Below are 20,370 nucleotides of genomic sequence, written 5' to 3' on the forward strand. Positions count from 1 at the left end.
TTGTAGTACAGTATCAAGATCTTGCACCTATTCCATTCACCTATAAAAATTATGATTATCATAAAATGACATTTTATAATAATTTACATACTATTTGCCAATTAAAAGCAAGTTTCATAAAAAATGTGCATGTAAATCCATATTGTGAATGATACGAAATATATTTGAAACTCACGAAACTTAATATATGGGTAAATTTACTATAATTTTAAAAGATTACGCTACATTAGATACGATCACTTTACCTTTTATACTTGTGACCTAGAAAATAAATTTATTAAAACACATAACATTTATAAATGATGCATACATTTATTAAAATGCTTAAAACACAAAGCATTTATGAATGAAACATACAATCATTATTATACATTTATGTTACCAACAACTACTAACTATAATATTAAGTTTCAACCATTAATAAAAAAATCTTAGCACTAGTTTAAATAAACTTCTTAATACTTGTTTCATATAAGTTTCTTTAAGTAATATAGTAAATTTATGCCACAAACTAGTAAGTTTTGATGATTAACCAAATTATTATTCTTTCAACAAGATTTACTATTAATCTATAAAAACTTACTATTACTTGAACTAAACTTACTCCCCACAAAACTAAGTTTCGAATGTAGAGTAGTAATTTAATTTTTAAAAAAAGTAACTTTCATTTTTATTTCGATTTACTTTTTGAAACATAAATAGGATAACACTTATATGACCATTTTCGATTTATTTTTTATTTACTTTTAGCGGCCATTTGATTATTTGATAGGCCTATCCACCTAAATAGGATAACACTTAAAAATAAGAAAGTAAGTTTTCCATCTAAAATAGTAAGTTGACAGTAATAAATTAGTAACTTTTATACTTCAAAATGTAAATTGGAATAAATATTAAACTTACTTTTTAAATAAATAAATTACTACTTTATATCCCAAACTTACTTTTTATAGTGTAAGTTTAATTCATGTAATAGTAAGTTTTAATACATAAATAGTAATTCTTACTGATAACATGGTAAAATTAATTAATAATCAAAATTTACTGATTTATGAGACACATGTACTATTTTACTTTAAAACATATTTCAAACTAGTGTTAGGGAATTTATTTGAAATAACGATAAGATGTTTTATTAATGATTAATTTTTAGTACCTTAGTTAGTAAGTACTCATAATATACCTGTATAATACAAGATTATAGTTAACATTTAAAAAAATTTATTTACATATTTTAAAATACTATGGAAAAAAGTTTGACTTTTCACATAATCTCGTAAAATATGTAATAAAATTTTGTCGTATTATAAGTTTTTAATTATTTTCAATTTTTGAAAAGTTTGAAAGTTTGGATAATAATAACAACAAATCTTCCTAGTTATATATAGAATATTACTTGTTTATATATCAAAATTTTTATAAATTAACACCTATGAATATAATAAGATGATAAAGTTTTAATAAATTTACATCTGAGACACAAGAAATAATAAGAGTAAAAGCCTAAACAAAATGAGAAATAATATAATAACAAAAAATATAAATTTAGTATAACAATTAATATAAGAAAATTAAATTAAATTTAGAAGGTAAATTAAATAACAATGTCAAGGTTAGAGGTCATGGTAAATGTTACAAATTTTAGGAGAAATTATGTACTGTAAAAATGGTTTAATAATTTTCTATTAAGCATAACTATTGCATACAAAAGGAAAAGATATTTGATTTTATTTTGCTTTGATTAGAAGAACTTGTACTAGTAATAAAAGAAATTTCAATTCAACAATCAACGTGTGCATGATTACAGTAATTTTTTAGTCATTTAGACTAATATGTGTCATAAAGTAGTCAGATTTAGTCGTTTGTGAATTCATAATTTTAACAGTTTACATAAAATTCATCTATTAAAAATTATGATTATTATAAAATGCCCTTTTATAATAATTTACTTACCATTTGCCAATAAAAAAAGAGTTTGATAGAAAACATATGGATACAAATCCATAATGTAAATGATACAAAGTATGTTTGAAAGTCACAAAACTTAACATATGGGTAATTTTACTATAATTTTCAAAGATTATTCTATGTTAATACAACTTTAATTTTTATACTTGTGACCCAGAAAATAAATTTATTAAGATTTTACCATTTTATTAAATTCATAGGCATTAATATATGAAAATTGCGTACCATTTTATTATATTCATCGGTGTCCATATATGGAAATTGTGATGTATAGATAAGTGCAATTCTATATATAACTCAAAAGATTTTTTTTTACTGTCATCCAAACTTTTTAACCTTTTACAAATTCAAAAATAATTCAAAATTTATAATATGACAAATTATTCTTACATATTTTATAAGGTCATATGCAAAAAAAAAGTTTTCATAGTTTATTTAAAATGCTTAAAACATATAACATTTATAAATGATACGTACAATTGTGTATCATACATTTACATTACGAGTAATTACTAACTATAATACTAAGTTTCAATTATTAATAAAAAATCTTAGCATTATTTCAAATAAACTTCCTAATACTTGTTCCATATAAGTTTCTTTAAGTAAAATAGTAAATTTATGCCATAAACTAGTAAGTTTTGATGATTAACCCAAATTTACTATTCTATCAACAATATTTACTATTAGTCTATAAAAACTTACTATTATTTGAACTAAACTTACTCTCCAAAAAGTAAGTTTTAGATATAGAGTAGTTATCTACTTCAAAAAAAAAGTAAGTTCCATATTTCTTCAAATTTACTTTTTGAGACATAAAAGTTACTAATTTCTTGAGTTAACTTACTATTTTTAATGTAAAACTTACTAACCATATTTTTAGGTACTATTTTATTTAGATGACCAGTATAACAGGTAATCAAATGGTCGCTAAAAGTGTTTTTACCTGTTATATCAGGTAAAAACAGTTTCGTTATCATAACGCTCGTTACTTCAGACTTTTCCAATTGCAAATTCCCCAATATAGTAACTGTTTCATTGGAAAATTGGATACACACACATATAGAATCTACCTAAAAAACATAGGGCAAGAAACCTTATCTCTTCGGACACCATCTTGGTAATACGAAGCTTAAGCAACTCATCCAACCATGCTTTGTGTAAACGACCTCCATTATTGTAGATTCCTAAAAAAGTGCTCAACAAATGCTTCAGAAGAGCAAAAGGCTTTCCATTTCAGTTTAGAGATGCTTTCCAAGAGGTCGCTCATCTTCCATCCACTGCTATTGTATCAAAGAGGCCATAATTGCTCGCTCTAATCATCCTACTTTTTAGAGCAACTCAATTGATTTTGTAAAAGTTTAGAAGGGAAAATGTTTGCAGTTACATTTCCACCATCAAGCATTGAATTAATCTTGTTCTCAATGCATTCATGTGAGCATGTAAACATGCTTCAATAATTCAATTAACCCCTCGAAGTCTTTGCACAAGCTCAATTACTTATCTGACCATTTGCAGCAATTACAAATCCATGGAAGAACCTCTTTGTCTTAACTGCACAGCTAACAGCTACTTTGAAAAGTAAAGTTGAAACAATCACTCCATAACCACACATTCACAGTGTAAGCATCAACCCACTAAGGGTATGGTGGGTAATGCACACACCAAAACGCATTTATCCAACAGTCAAACACCAACTCCTTTTTATATATGTATAGGATTCAAGTATTCTTGCAAAGTTCTCCATAAATATAGACAAATCTGTCAAACTCTTGAGTGCTTTTAGTGAAATGATTTCGTTAGTATAAAACTCAGTCAATCGCTAGATTTCGTTATATCCTGAAAGTTAATTTGTGGAACTCTTTTTCGTACCAAAATTGTAGGGGCAAATTGAAGTTTAAGGACAGTGACATTTGTAACACCCCTTCAAACCATCTCTCTTGATCTAATATTGCTGTATAAAGGTATGCCTTAAATTTTGTTGTAAAGGTGATGAGGATGGAAGGAAGTCTTTACACCTCGCTGCCATGAGCGGCAAACTAGAAGTCCTGGCAGCAATTGTTCAAAGTATAATAAGCTTGGAAGCATTGGAGATGGTTGCCGAGGCTATAAGTGATCGCGATCTTGTGAATGCTAAGAATGATGATGCCATGACAATATTGTATCTGGAAATATACTAACTAGTAGATTGACGTATATATATATATATATATATATTTTTCCTTGGCTTGGGTCTTTTATTTTTTTGCAGGGACTTTTTCTTTCTCAAGCACAAAAAAAGCACAAAAAGGAAAGTAATACCAATCATTCCTCGCATACTGTTAATGAAAAATTTTATTATGTAAGAATCAAAATAAGCGATTTTAATCTTAGAAAAAAATAGCCACTTTCGTTCCCTAGTGAGTGGTCACATTTTTAGTTAAATTTTAGTCGAAAGTTATAGATACGTTAATATTTCAGTCAATTGGTTTAACCTTCTATTTTGAATTTTCTCGGTTCTTCTAATCCTTAACCCCATTTTCATCTCCAATCATGGACACATGAAACGTTTGCGGCTTATTTCAGTACGATTGTAGGTTGCATAATAACTATGTTATATAACATAATAATATATTTTAAATTATAAAAATAGTAAAATTTTTAAGTTGATGGTTCAATGGATTCATCGGTTGAACCGTCGGATCGTTGACTGATCAACGAATTTAATACTTACTTAGTTTAATGAGCAATTCAATTCGATCCTATGATTGGTTCACGGGATTATCTGGGTCCGACAGCCAAACCGAGCCGGATTTTATAACTATGGTCTAATGGCTTCCCGCCTTCCCGTGGCCGCGGGCATCAGATCTTCAAGAACATGTCGGATTCACGGCCCTAGACGCTCCAGGCTCCTGCTGATACACTACCATACCGTATTGGTGGAGATCTAAAGCTTCCAAACGGTCATCTTTGGCCCCAGCCACTCTTGCAGTGCTGATATACTACACTACCCTCCATTATGTCTTTTATTTATTATTTTTCTTTAGTTTAATTTGATTTTACATAGAAAGAAACATGGTGGCAATTAGGTGAGAGAGAGGAAGAGTGTATAAAAGCTGGAAACAAGAACATATGCAAAGAAAGTAAAGATGTGATAAAAAAAATCACAAATAATGAGTTGGCATACACTTATAAATGGACCCTCCTGCTGATATAGTGACCAGAGTAAAGGGAAATGGGGCAGGGACGGTCATCTTATCGTTCCTGAGCAATTCACGGTCAAGATTTGGCAAAAAAAATTTGTACGGTCTAAATTTCATCTTATACCTCGATTTTAATAACATGTGTGAGACTCGTAAAATTTTGTTCTAAAGTTACGCGTTGTTGAAAGTAGGTTATATCACGTGTAAACAATGTTACGTGCTGTGCAAAATGCAGATTCCTGCCTTTGGTCCTAAACAGAGTAAAGGTACAAGTCCATTTAAGCCAGAACTGTTCTAGCTGAGAAAATTTGACTTTTCTAATTGTCTGCAGGAGTTGATGCGTAGTTAGAAATATAGTAATGTCCTCCTGTCCTCCTTGCTCCCCGAAAAGCAAGAGACTTGCCCTTCTATCAACTGAAGTTCTCGGAATCTGCCCGCTGAGTACACCTCTTGAGCACATAACAACATCAAACATGTTTACCTTAAGAACTAATGAACAAACTAATAACTGTTGCAAAGGTTCGTGGTTCCGATTTTACCAAGAAGACAAAAAATTCAAATTGCAAGATCAAATTAAAAAAATGACATGTAACATGTAATTCTAACTCAATTAACTTGCAGGAATTCATATGAAGGATAGTTGAATACAATATATTTTTGTCATAAAAATCTCTGTTTTACACTGCCTAGACACGATTACACCAATGATTGTTCCGCCCCTTTCCTTTACCTTTTTAAGGACCTGATTCCATTTCTCATGCGATGTAGTCATTCTTTACTGAACCAAGACCGTGTCAAATGCTCAAAATTTAAAAGAAAATCCTTTGGACTTAACAAAGTCTTGAGATGACTATCAAGTCAACCAGCAGTCACCATATCCCGGATAAATCCTTCCTGCGTCCTGAAACAAGTGTGAGATACTTTAAAGCCTTGTAAAAAGGTGAACCACAGGGGGAGAAATGGAGAGGAGGCTGTTAAAGCCCTTGTCTGCCAACCGAAGTTTCTCTGGAGCTGCCTTGAATAATATGACAGCGTCCAGGATGTTTACCAGAAAAAGTTTGTGTCCTTGTCTCATTTAATATGCACGTCCTAACCATATTGTAGTATAAATCTTTGCTGCGCAGTGAAATAAATATGGGATGCTTAAGTGAAACCCATAAACAGGGAATTGGAGGGTTACAAATGGACAGAAGGCTTTGTGATGCAGCGCTGGAAGGAGATGTTACCTCTCTTTGTCAGTTAATTCATGAAGATCCACTTGTTCTTGATAAAGCTGCTTTGAAGTGCTTGGATAAGAATCCTCTTCACATAGCAGCAATATTGGGCCATGTAGATTTTGCAAAAGAAATCTTACAATTTGATTCTGCTTTTTTTATGTGTTTGGCCCGTGATCGAGATGGCAGAAACCCTTTACATCTTGCTGCCATGTATGGAAAAGTGGCGGTCCTGTTAGTGCTAATTCGTGCCGAATTTCAAGCAGCTCTGGAGAAGACAGATGGCGGGGGAACCGTTTTGCACCTCTGCATCAAATACAATCAGCTGGAAGCATTGAAGATACTGGTTGACAAATTAAAAGATCCAGAGTTTGTGAATGCCAAAAATGAAGATGGCATGACCATATTGCACCTGGCCGTATACTATGGGCAATATCAGGTACAAGTCGCAAATCATGTTGGCTTAGTTTGAAACAAAAATTGCCATTAAAAAAAAAAAAAACTTTTTGCAAGAATTGTCCAGCACTAACAAGTAGCAAATCATCTTGGCTTAGTTGAATTGGAATGCAACAATCTTATCTGGTGCAAAAATTTTAACAATGTGATTCCGAGTGGAAAAAAAAAAATTTTTTTGGGGGTCTAAGGAGGGCCAAAGGCCCTTTACAAAGAAATTAGACTAGGAGCAGCTAGTCCTATAAAATCATTTGCTTATCACATTCTTAAGTACATCTGGGGTTTCTCTGAACGCTTTCAGCCCTGGTTCCAAGCTCTGACTCAGTCTAGCTAGACAGTCTGCACTTGCATTGCCTTCCCTCCAGAGCTGCTTGACCTCAAAATCCCAGCTCTTTTCTATCCAGCTTCTAATAAGTTTGATGAGGTTTAGGTGTGAGCTATTCTCTGTAATTTCTCAGTTCCAAAATTGGTAAATGCAGACCATCAAATTCTTGCTAGTTGACGCTGGAGTAGAGGTGAACATCAAGAACGCAAACGGGAAAACCGCGTTGGACCTTCTGTTTGGGCAGGGAGTCACCAAAAGTTCAGAAATTTCAAGGTCTCTTCAGCAGTCTGGTGCCTTGAAAGCAAAAGATATTCGCTCCCCTATTGACGACCGGAAGCTCAAGCAGCTAGAGTGGTTCGAGAAAAGCAGAGAAGCAATAATGGTGGTGGCCATACTTATTGCTACCATGGCTTTTCAAGCAGGGATAAGCCCTCCAGGAGGTGTGTGGCAAGATGACTTGTTAGTAGGACCAAATCCACAGACAATAGGAGAAGCTGTTATGGCACAAAAGCATCCAAAATATTACTGGCTTCTGATTCGGGCAAACACAATAGCATTTGTTTCATCTCTGAGCACAATTATTTTGCTCATTCGTGGGTCGAGCATCTCCAGCAAGTACTTGATGCCGCTGTTGGCCTTCGTCATGTGGCTAGCCATTGCAGCCATAGCCATAACTTATGCTATAGCACTTGTTACAGTAGCACCAAAAGGAGCAAGAGGGCGGCAATTGGGTAATACAAGTGATATTCTAGTCATCCTACTCATGGTCTGGAGCGGTTGGATGGTCACAACCCTGTATGAGATAAACGCTCTGTTCAAGAAATGGCTGAAAATTCGTCGGATGGACAGCAGAGGCTACTCGTTTTCTGATTTTGGCAGTCAGGTGCTCTCTCGGCTCAGCTTGCGGGCACCTAGGTCCAGTGGCGGAGTTACTCCATGTACCCCAGCTACCCCACTACCTTGACTTGTGGTTTTCTGTTCCTGGTGAAATTTAACGATTAATTGTGGAAATTAATGATTTAATGTTCATTCGTACAATTAGTAGTGCTAGTGCTTAAGGCATACTCTAACGTATGTGCAGTTAATAAAAAATATATTTGTTAAAATTATCTCTTTAAAAAATTTGTATAGGCTTTATAGGTCAAATTCCATTATAATTAAAAGGTTTTTATCACTTTACCCCCTTAATGTTTGGTACTACTATCAATTTCTCATTTAATGTTATTTTTTAGTCACTTTACCTCTAAGACTAACGGTTAAACATAACGGAGTTTGTTAAGTAAAGTAAAAAGACAAGTTTAGCCCTAAAAGTTATTATCACTTTACCTCTATAAACTATAGTTTCATTATCTATTTACCCCATAAAGTTATTTTTTAGATAATTTATTTCACCATTAAACTAACTTAACAAGTTAAAAAACTTTAGAGAAAGTACCCTTCTTTTTGTATAATAAAAATAATAAAAAATTTAAAGTGGCTCTTTTCAATTTTAATATCAAGAAAAATAGTCAAAGTATTAATCTCTTTCTTATTGACAATCTTATTAATATTAAAACAAATAGAAAGATCGGGAGGGGGAGGGAAAGGGGGAGAGAGAGTAGAGAGAAAGAGAGAACTCAATTCTTTTTTAAAAAAAATAAGAAAGAATTAAATACTTTTATTATTTTAAAATTATTTTACTTTACTGTTTACCACCAAATTTCAATCCTAATTCCAACAACCTTAAACTAACACGATAATGTTACACTTTTCTTTATTATTTTCTTTGCGAAATCTAATTTTCTGTCTCCTTCTTTTCTATCTTTTTTCTTTTCCTAGTATTAATAAGTGTGAAAAAAGAAATTTGACAAAATCCTTTATTTTTATATTTTTCGATATCTTAAAGTAAAAAAGAAGAATAATCATTCCAACTTTTTTTTAATTATATATATAAAAGGGTCAATATTTTTAAAATTTTTTGACTATACTAGTTAGATTAACGATGAAGTAAAATGTCTAGAAAATAATGTTAGGAATTAAAACGATTATATAACTATAATTTAAAGGAATAAAGTAATAATAACAATATAGTAATGCTACAGAATAAAAGTGTATTTTTATCCAAAATTTCTTAACATGTTGAGTTAAATTACTTATGAGGGTGAAGTGATTAAAAGATAACGTTAGGGAGTAAACTGATAGTAGTGATATAGTTGAAGGGGATAAAGTAATAATAACCCTAATTAAAATGTAGACAATCAAACACAAAGAAGATGATGGGACTAGAGCAGACTACGTGTGTGATAGTGCTGATGCGAGGGAGTTGTAGTTAGTGGATAACTGAACACATAACTATTTTCTGATTTAAATAACCATCTGCTGCTAATTGTGGAGAATTTTTTGGATTAAATTAGGACAAATTTGCCCTTATGATTAAGGATATATTAGAAATTTCAAAAAGATGATACTGTGTATTTACACCGTATAATGACATTCTTCCTTTATACATTGTATAAACATTAAAACATAAATAAATTACTACAATTATAAATAGGAATGAGCCAAAAAAAAATTTAAAAGTTAAGTGTGATTGTGCTTATTGTGGTCATGATGTTCAGCTTTAATATTATCTCATCTCTCTATGAGATCCGTAGCTTGGTCAAATGGTTGCGGAACTTCGGCATCTGGTTCTGGGCCTCTGGCTGGATTGGATAAGGCCCAAAATACTTGAAACTAGGCTGCTCGGCCTCACGCAGGCCCTGAAGTGGCGTGAGTGAACAGTAATCATTTGTTGGAATGTTGGCCGCAGTATAAATAACATCGGTGCTTAATAATAACATGCGCTCGTTGGGAGAAGTATCGGATATTAGCTTTATAAAAAATGTAATTAATTCGAGAACGTTTTCAAATGTAAAGGTACAATAATTGTGATTATATATAGGGTAAATTACACTTTATTCCCATGTAGTTTAGTATTTTTGTACATAACCCCTTTATAGTTTCAAAAGCTATGCATAACTCTCTCATGTTTTGGATTAAAGTGTTAAAATAACGGAATTTGCAATTTATAATGAAGTCACCAAAAATATCAAAAATATCCCTATGTAAAGTTGAACATTATTTATTAACCACAAGGGCGTTACGTGTATATTTTGAAAATCATAAGGGGGTTATATGGTAAAACATTAAATTATAAGGGGGTTATATGATAAAACATAAAATCATACGGGTTAGTGCGTCATGTATATTATGTTTATATATTTTGGTTATTTCAAAATTTTTAAACAAGGGTAATTTGGACATTTTGTAAGGTTCCGTTACAAATGAACATTTCCGTCACTTTGACAGTTTAATCCAAACCATGAGTGGGTATGTATAACTTTTGAAACCATAAGAGGATTATGTACAACAAAACACTAAACCATAGGGGGGTCAAATATATAATTTTCCCTTTTATGTGTTCACATGATAATTTTGATACAATTTAGGTTTCAAAACAATTTCCTCTGCATTATGCTTACGCTGCATTTTTTACTGTTGCTTAAAACACTACTCAGCCATCTATTTTGAACGTCATAATCTCATGAATCTTCTCCAGAATCATGGCTAGCCGACTCATTTATGATTTGCTCAAACCCCTTGCCAAATTGCAGAAAAACCGACAGGAGAAAAAAAGAAAGCTATGTTCATTTGACCCGTAGCCACATTTATACAATAACAATAAGTAGCCAGTGAAGTACCCTATTCTGCTGCTTTTTTTTTTCTTTCTTCTTCCCACAAGATAACCTGGATGAGGGTGGAAAATCGTGTGATATTATGGGCTCCAAGGATGACAAACTCTGAATAGAACATGTTGCCAATAGATAGGTCCAATTCCTTGTTTTCTAATGACATTTGCTGCTGTCTATCGTATCAGGCATGGGTTTGTACTCTTGTGCAAGACAATGAAGGCTCCAAAAATTCTTGGGATCCAATTTAGCATCTCATGTGCATTTTCCTTCACCATATTCACCGGCATATATGGTGCTTGATCAGAATTGTTGATGTGAACTGGAACAGCATATTTGGCTACAGAACAAACTGTACTGTGACCTCTATGTGACCTTTCATCGGCATCCTTCAGGTTTGATTAATGGCGACAACTGAGGGGTGTCTGGTGGCTAGCACCAACAGGGGTTACAAAGCTATTATGGCCTCTGGTGGCGCAACTAGCATGTTGTTGAGAGATGGGATGACCAAAGCTCCTGTGGCGAGGTTTGCCACTGCCAAAAGCGCTGCAGAGTTGAAGTTTTTCGTGGAGGAACCTATGAACTTTGAGACTCTCGCTGTTGTTTTCAATGAGTACTAGACATTTTCACATTCTTTTTTTTTTTTTTTAAAAGAAATGCTTATTTTTATTTTTGGATGATGAAATGGGATCTGCTTTTTATTTTTGACTTTTTTTTATTTTGTATTTTTTGTCTTTCTTATGTTTGTTTTCAATGAATTGGTGGGGAAAGAAGGAAGTCGGAGGGAAAGCCATTGGACAATGAATGGGCATTTTTTTTTTCTTTCAAAAGTATCAAACTTTTGAGATTATTGCCTTTGTCAGTAGTTTCTTTGTTGCTGGGGTGTGTTAGGTGAGGTCTAACATATATTCCAAGTGGAGAAGTATGACTAATGACCATCACTACAACATAATTTGTTTTATTTTGCTCTTTTTGACATTTGTGAACTTTGACGTTGATGCTTTCTCCTACACATGCACATTTTTATCAAAATTACGCAAATGGAAAACTTTTTTTTTTTTGGTGGAATCACACATCTTTTCCTTTCACTTCTTAGAAATGTTCAATCTTGGCTAGGCACAATTTTTGTGTTTGGATTGCATTTTCCGTCATTTTTCATGAAAAAATTACTGTAGCGATTTGATATATGTGAGGGAAAAAGGTGATAAGGAAATGTGATCACGGAAAATGACAATATTTTACAACGGAAACAAGCAATCCAAACAAGGCCGTTCATTCACAATTTTGTCTCACTATTTCTATCATTTCATGCATGGCTACAAAATTCATTTGTCTTTTTGCTCGTCAGTGTCCATAGTCAGGGGCAACGACATTAGCTGTAATGATTTTCTAAAGGATAAATATTAAAACATATGATTTGCTATATTATTAAATTCTTGAGGTATCCTCTTTTGTTCTTTTAATTTTTTCTTGTGATTATTTGGCTTTACTTGGAATTTGAATGATTAATTAGAATAGTTTCTTGAACTTAGGAGTTGTCTGACACGTTTTAAGGGCAATTTATGTTGGAGAGTTTCAAGCTCTGCATACGAAATTGTCCATAAAATACTTTCCGTCTCTCATAATAGAAGAAATACACGGAGTGATCTAAACAGTACAAATTTACTAGTTCGGTGATATTTTTGACTAATAAAAAAGTTTAGTGACCATAAGCGGTACATTGCAATAATTTAGTGACATTTCACGCATTTGCTCTAGAAAGAAACACGGTGCAATAAGGTGTAAGAGAGGAAGAGTGTATAAAAGCTGGAAACAAGAACATAAGCAAAGAAAGTAAAGATGTGATAAAAAAAATTACAAATAATGAGTTGGCATACACTTATAAATGGACCCTCCTGTTGATATAGCGACCAGAGTAAAGCTACAAGTCCTTTTAAGACAGAAGTGTTCTAGCTGAGAAAATTTGACTTTTATAATTGTCTGCAGGAGTTGATGCGTGGTTAGAAGTATATTAATGTCCTGTCCCCCTTGCTCCCCAAAAAGTCTTGCCCTTCTATCACCTGTGAAGTTCTCGGCATCTGCCCGCTCTGGAGTACACGACAGCATCAGACATGTTTACCTTAAGAACTAGTGAACAAACTAATAACTGTTGCAAGGGTTCAGATTTTAGCAACAAGACAAAAATTCAAATTGCAAGAACGAAGAAAAAAAATAACATAACATGCAATTCTAACTCAAATAACTTGTAGGAATTCATATGAATGATAGATGAATACAATATTTTTGTTATAAAAATCTCTGTTTTACACTGCATATGAATTTATATACCAATAATTATTGCCACATTTTGCATTTACATGCTTTCCATGTCTTGCATTTACACCCGAGTGCTGTCGCCACTTGGGGTACGAGGAGTAACTCCGCCACTAGACCTGGGTGCCCGCAAGCTGACCCGAGAGAACACCTGACGGACAAAATCAGAAAACAAGTAGCCTCTGCTATCCATCCGATGAATTTTCAGCCATTTCTTGAACAGAGCGTTTATCTCATACAGGGTTGTGACTATCCAACCGCTCCAGACCATGAGTACGATGACTAGAATCTCACTTGTATTACCCAATTGCCGCCCTCTTGCTTCTTTTGGTGCTACTGTAATAAGTGCTATAGCATAAGTTATGGCTATGGTTGCAATGGCTAGCCACATGACAAAGGCCAACAACGGCATTAAGCACTTGCTGGGGATGCTCGACCCACGAATGAGCAAAATAATTGTGCTCAGAGATGAAACAAATGCTATCGTGTTTGCCCGAATCAGAAGCCAGTAATATTTTGGATGCTTTTGTGCCATAACAGCTTCTCCTATTGTGTGTGGATTTGGTCCTTCTAACAAGTCATCTTGCCACACACCTCCTGGAGGGCTTATCCCTGCTTGAAAAGCCATGGTTGCAATAAGTATGGCCACCACCATTATTGCTTCTCTGCTTTTCTCGAACCACTCTAGCTGCTTGAGCTTCCGGTCGTCAATAGGGGAGCGAATTTCCTTGGCTTTCAAGGCACCAGCCTCCTGAAGACAGCTTGAAATTTCTGAACTTTTGGTGACTCCCTGCCCAAACAAAAAGGTCTAACGCCGTTTTCCCGTTTGCGTTCTTGATGTTCACCTCTACTCCAGCGTTAAATAGCAAGTATTTGATGGTCTGCATTTACCAATTTTGGAACTGATGAATTACAGAGAATAGCTCACACCTAAACCTCATCAAACTTGTTAGAAGCTGAATGGATAAAAACTGGGATTTTGAGGTCAAGCATGTCTGCAGGGAAGGCAATGCAAGTGCAGACTGTCTAGCTAGACTGAGTCAGAGCTTGGAACCAGGGCTGAAAGTGTTCAGAGAACCCTCAGAGAATGTACTTGAGAATGTGTTAAGCAATGATTTTATAGGACTAGCTACTCCTAGTCTAATTTCTTTGTAAAGGGCCTTTGGCCCTCTGTTAAAATATTTGCACCAGATAAGACTGTATCCCAATTCAACTAAGCCAAGATGATTTGCTACTTGTTAGTGCTGGACAATTCTTGGAAAAAGTTTTCTTTTTATTTTTTTAAAATTTAATCCCAATTTTGTTTCAAACTAAGCCAACATGATTTGGGACTTGTACCTCATATTGCTCATAGTACACGGCCAGGTGCAATATGGTCATGCCATCTTCATTTTTGGCATTCACGAACTCCGGATCTTTTAATTTGTCAACCAGTATCTTCAATGCTTCCAGCTGATTGTATTTGATGCAGAGGTGCAAAACGGTTCCCCCGCCGTCTGTCTTCTCTAGAGCTGCGCGAAATCCGGTACGAATTAGCAGTAACAGGACCGGCAATTTTCCATACATGGCAGCAAGATGTAAAGGATTTCTTGTTAGAAAACTGTAGTAAAGAACAAAACTATACTAGACAAATACAGAGACTTTGAGGCGTGAAAGCACTTTCCTTAATATCTTGTCAAGATTTTATATATCTTGAAATAAGTTTCCCACCAAACTTTCCCTCCAAACTAATATCTTGGAACAAGTTTGTAAAGGAATAGGACAATGACTCATATATAGGCAACATGCACTTTATCCTCTTTCAATGTGGGACAATAGATTTCAACATACTCATTACAAACTATTACCAACATTTCTGCCATCTCGATCACGGGCCCAACACATATAATGAGCAGATTCAATTTGTAAGATTGCTTTTACAAAATCTACATGGCCCAGTATTGCTGCTAGGTGAAGAGGATTCTTATCCTCACACTTCAAAGCAGCTTTATGAAGAGCAAGTGGATCTTCTTGAATTAACTGATAAAAAGTGGTAACATCTCCTTCCAGTGCTGCATCACAAAGCCTTCTGTCCATTTGTAACCCTCAAATTCCCTGTTTTATGGTTTTAACTTAAGCATCGCATATTTATTTCACAACGCAGCAAAGATTTATACTACAATATGGGGTGGCTGTCCTGGTTGACTTATGGTAATCTCAAGACTTTGTAAAGCCATAGAATTTTCTTTAAGACGTATATCAAATGAGACAAGGAGACAGGTCTTTCCTAGTAAATATGCCGGACGTCTACATATCACTGAAGGCAGCTTCAGAGAAACTTAGGCAAGACTTTTACGGGAGCGAGGAGGACCTGCTGAGTATTAGAAGCTTCTTTAATACAACTTTCGAAATTTTAGGACAAATAGGAAATTTGCCTTCAACTATAGCAGATGCATGTTTAACAGGATACTTTCTACCAAAAAACTGGGCGTCTGCGATTGGTAAAGCAATTCAAACAAATGTTTAAGAAAAAGAAACAAGAGGAAACTCAGATGAACAGTTTTTATAATTTAGTCCCAGAACCATATATGACCATGGTTCAAAGTTGCAGTTGCGGTTGTGGTCGCGGTCGCGGCCCACACCGTTCCACATCAGTCTCAACATATCAGTCACGGTTTCGGCGAGATGCAAATTTTGAAGCATTTTATATTCTAAAAATTGTGAATAATATTCAAAAATATGCTAAACAAAAATAATAAAAAATTAGCAAAAGAAAATCTGTAAAATGTAAATTTGCGAGTTGATTCGAGATGACTTGGGCCGACTCGATCGAGACTATCCGTATCAGAGACTTCTTGACCAAATTTTTGATAACTCAGTTGAATTCTCGGCGAGTCAAATAAATCTGAGTCATCTCGTCCCGATATCGTATCGGAGGGGTCCATTGTGGTGACGACTCGGCCGAGACTTTAAACCATGGAGCCCGTTTGGCACCCTAGTTTTTTACCAAGTTTTTTTAGCTACTAGTTTTTTAACAACTTTTGCTACAGGAACCCCAAAAAACTTTCCAAAATTTTGTACCTACACATTTCAAAATTCTATGCACAAAAAATTTCTCAAAATCTTTTCTTCCTTCCTCACCCAACCCAGCACACCAACCACCACCTCCACCACCTCTCCCGGCGCCGGTCACCTATACTGGTGCCTGTAACCTCAAAAAAAATTTTTGAGTCCCTCACCCTCACCCCCTCTCCTCCCCTACCCTCTTCCCCTCTCCCTCCCCCTCCTGCTAGGTGCGATCTGGTCGCGTGATCAGATCGCAAAGGGGGAGGGGGAGGGTGGCAGAGGAGGGAGAGGGAAAGAGGGGAGGGGAGGGAGGGAGAGAAAAAGCAAAAAAAAAAAATAATGCACAGCTGTCGGCCTTCCTCGGACGTCGGAGTGCGAGAGGGAGGGGAGAGGAGAGGGAGAGGGGAGGAAAGGGGGAGAGTGGGCAAAGAGGGTGGCGGGCCTAGGGGGTGGCGGGCAGAGGGGAGAGGAAAGGAATGGTGGAAAAGTTTGGGGGCGGCGGGCAGAGGGGAGGAAAGGGGTGGCGAGGGAGGGAGAGGAGAAAAGCAAAAAAAAAAAAAAAGGAACAGAAGTGGTGCTGGCGGAGGTGCTGGAGGTGGGAGACAGAGGAGAGGTAACGGGGAAGGGGGAGGGGGAAGGAAGAAGAAGAAGAAGAGGAGAGGAAAGAAAAGAAAAAGGAAAGAAAGAAAAAGAAAAAGAAAGAGAAAGATAAAAAGAAAGAAAAAAAAGAAAAGGAAAAAAAAAAGTTTTTCATCTTACAAAAACTTCTACAAAATTTTTTCAAAAACTTCTACAGTGCACTACAGTAAAGTTTTAGACAAACTCCCAAAAAACTCAGGTTCCAAACATGCCCATATTAGACAGCAGAAGCTACTTGATTTCTGATTTTGTCCGTCAGGTGTTCTCTTGGGTCAGCCAGCGGGCACCTAGGTCCAGTGGCGGAGTGACTCCCTGTACCCCAGCTACCCTACTACCTTGACTTGTGGTTTTCTGTTTCGGGTGAAATTTAACGATTAATTGTGGAAATTAATGATTTAATGTTTACTCGCACAATTAGTACTAGTGTTTAAGGCATACTCTAACGTGTGTGCAATTAATAAAAAATATATTTATTAAAATTATCTTTAAAAAAAAATTTTATGGGATTTATAGGTCAAATTCCATTATAATTAAAATGTAGATAATCATACATAAAGAAGATGATGGGACTCTGCTGATTGTGGAGAATTTTTTGGATTAAATTAGGACAAATTTGCCCTTATGATTAAGGATATATTAGAAATTTCAAAAAAATGATATTATATATTTACACCGTATAGTGACATTCTTCCTTTATCTATTGTATAAACATTAACAAATAAATAAATTGCTACAATTATAAATAGGAATGAGCCAAAAAAATTTTAAAAGTTACTTCTTTAAAGGAAAAAATTGTAAGTCTGATTATGCTTATTGTGGTCATGCTGTTCAGCTGTAATACTACAGTCTCATCTCTCTATGTATGAGATCTGTAGCTTGATCAAATGGTTGCTGAACTCGGGCATCTGGCTCTGGGCTTCAGGCTGGATTGGATCAGGCCCAAAATACTTGAACTTCGTTGAGAGAAGTATCGGATATTATTAGCTTTATGAAATAACTAGTTTTGTACCCATTCGTTGAATGGGAATTGTCTAAAAATAATAAATTATTCAGTGTAGTTCATAAAAATATTTTCATAAAATACAAACTTATTGTATAATCTATTATAACCTTTCTTAAATACATTGTTATGAAAAAATAGTCTTATAATGTATATTTAAACATCTAATTCAGTGATTAATAATTCGAAATGCAAAAAAAAAAAATCGACAATATGATGACATTCAAAAACTTGAAAATAGGGAAGATCAAATCTTGGCTGATCTTCTGTAAACAAAAGAATGGCCAACCCGTTACCAAACATCAATTTTGGTACTTAATATAAATGGCTTAAAGGTTAATGTGAAAAGAAAAGAAACCAAGTGAAATATTAATAAAAGATAATAATTCAGAATCAATCAAGTCACAGGAACATAGCAACCTTCTAAATCTGTTCATGGCTAATAGAAACCAAAACGAAAACATAAGATGTATTTTGCTATTAAGTCAAAAACATAAAAAATCTAAATAGTCTGATGTATATTGCATGACGTGAACTGCTGTATGACAATGAACTTGATGCCTTGCCATTTATGTAATCAATGACACCTTCTTGTTCTTTAGAAGCTTTCTATCAAAGTCTGAAAAAAAAACATTGAAAACTGCACAAAATTTTTTTTTAACCCCAGAAACCTAGAAAATAAAAAAAAAATTAATACGTTGTTGAAGACAATTAATAAATTGTCAAAGGCAATTAAAAAATCGTGTGAAAACACATAGTTTAAAAGGCCACTTCTAAATCACTAACCAAAAAAACAATATGTGTTCTACTTAAATTGAAGAGTGAATCCATAAATTGAAATAACAAATTAATTACAAAAACCTTGCCAGAAATAAAAACTAAACTGTAACTTTTGAAGAGTTAGAAAATTCAAATTCAATAACCTAGCTATGAAAATGGTGTAGGAAATTACAGACCACATACAGCGAGCATAAACAAATTTCAGATGCGGTCCTTGCATTGAAGGGAATAAAAACAAAGTTCTAAATCCAGTCCTTGTGGAAAAGTGTAAACATCTGCACTGCTTGATAAAGTGATAAGTAATAGATCGATAACCATATATATGAGTAAAAATACAAAGTATCTTCGATAGCGATAATCTGATAAAGATAATCTAATATTTGAATTGATATTTCGAACTTTTGAGTTGAAGATGAGAGAGAGTTAAAAACATAATTCAAAATTATTTATATTAATCCCCTGAAAATTTAGGCTTGACGATTAGGGTTAAGGGAAAAAAAGGTGAGAGAATGGAAGAGATAATTATGGAAGGATTATCTAGAATTGTAAAGCCAAGAGAAAAAAGAGAGATAGAATAGTGTAGGTTATTAGAGGGTTAACTCATAGAGCGCGTTGCACCTACTTGCTATGTCGATAAGCCACGTAGAAAAGAGATAAACTAAAAGGATAAGGATGAGAATAAGACTTTATTATATATATATATATATATATATATATATATATATATATATATATATATATATATATATGATTTATTAAGAATCCTATTAGGAAACTACTTGCCGTCTCCTTAAGTCACGTAGGAAAGAGAAAACATAAAGAGATAAGAATGAAAATACGACTTTATTATATATATATATATGATTCGAGAACGTGTTTAAATGTAAAGGTACAGTAATTGTGATTATATATAGGGTAAATTACACTTTATCTCCTTGTGATTTAGTATTTTTATATATAACTCTCTTATAGTTTCAAAAGCTATACATAATTCTCTCATATTTTGGATTAAAGTGTCAAAATAATAAAATTTGCAATTCATAATGGAGTCACCTAAAATGTAAAAAATATCCCTATGCAAAGTTGAAAATAATTTATTAACCACAAAGGGGTTATGTGTATATTTTGAAAACCATAAGGGAGTTATATGGTAAAACTTTAAATTTTAAGGGGGTTATATGGTAAAATATAAAATCATACAGGTTAGTGTGCCATGTATATTATGTTTATATATTTTGGTTATTTCAGCTATTTTAATTTTTAAACAAGGGTAATTTGAACATTTTATAAGGTTCCATTACAAATGATCATTTCCGTCACTTTGACACTTTAATCCAAACCATGAGGGGGTTATGTATAACTTTTGAAACCATAAGAGGATTATGTACAAAAAACACTAAACCATAAGGGGGTAAAATGTAATTTTCCCTTATATATATTCACATGATAATTTTGATACAATTTAGGTTTAAAAAAAATTTCCCCTGCAATATGCTCTAATAAGTTTTTACTTTTACCCACAGGCTGCATTTTTTACTGTTGCTTAAAACACTACTCAGCCATCTATTCTGAACGTCAATCATAATCTCATGAATCTTCTCCAGTATCATGGCTAGCCGACTCATTTATGATTTGCTCAAACCCCTTGCCAAATTGCAGAAAAACCGACAGGAGAAAAAAAGAAAGCTATGTTCATTTGACCCGTAGCCACATTTATACAATAACAATAAGTAGCCAGTGAAGT

General features: G+C 34.0%; 2 protein-coding genes across 2 annotated transcripts; one reads left to right on the forward strand and one right to left on the reverse strand.

Annotated features, from left to right (window-relative positions):
* Positions 1-5,965: 5,965 nt before the first annotated feature.
* Positions 5,966-8,172, forward strand: LOC113703264 (uncharacterized). The gene is made up of 2 exons (XM_027224572.2): positions 5,966-6,803; positions 7,297-8,172. The coding sequence occupies exons 1-2, from the start codon at positions 6,285-6,287 to the stop codon at positions 8,104-8,106; spliced, it is 1,329 nt and encodes a 442-aa protein (XP_027080373.1). The 5' UTR covers positions 5,966-6,284; the 3' UTR covers positions 8,107-8,172.
* A 4,953-nt stretch (positions 8,173-13,125) lies between these two features.
* LOC113702683 (uncharacterized) lies at positions 13,126-15,238 on the reverse strand. Its single transcript, XM_072061821.1, has 4 exons — positions 15,000-15,238; positions 14,501-14,762; positions 14,077-14,157; positions 13,126-13,970 (listed from the first exon to the last, which is right to left on the reverse strand). The coding sequence occupies exons 1-4, from the start codon at positions 15,236-15,238 to the stop codon at positions 13,227-13,229; spliced, it is 1,326 nt and encodes a 441-aa protein (XP_071917922.1). The 3' UTR covers positions 13,126-13,226.
* Between the last annotated feature and the right edge of the window lie 5,132 nt (positions 15,239-20,370).

The sequence above is a fragment of the Coffea arabica genome, chromosome 8e, assembly GCF_036785885.1.
Source record: "Coffea arabica cultivar ET-39 chromosome 8e, Coffea Arabica ET-39 HiFi, whole genome shotgun sequence".
Lineage (NCBI taxonomy): Eukaryota > Viridiplantae > Streptophyta > Magnoliopsida > Gentianales > Rubiaceae > Coffea > Coffea arabica.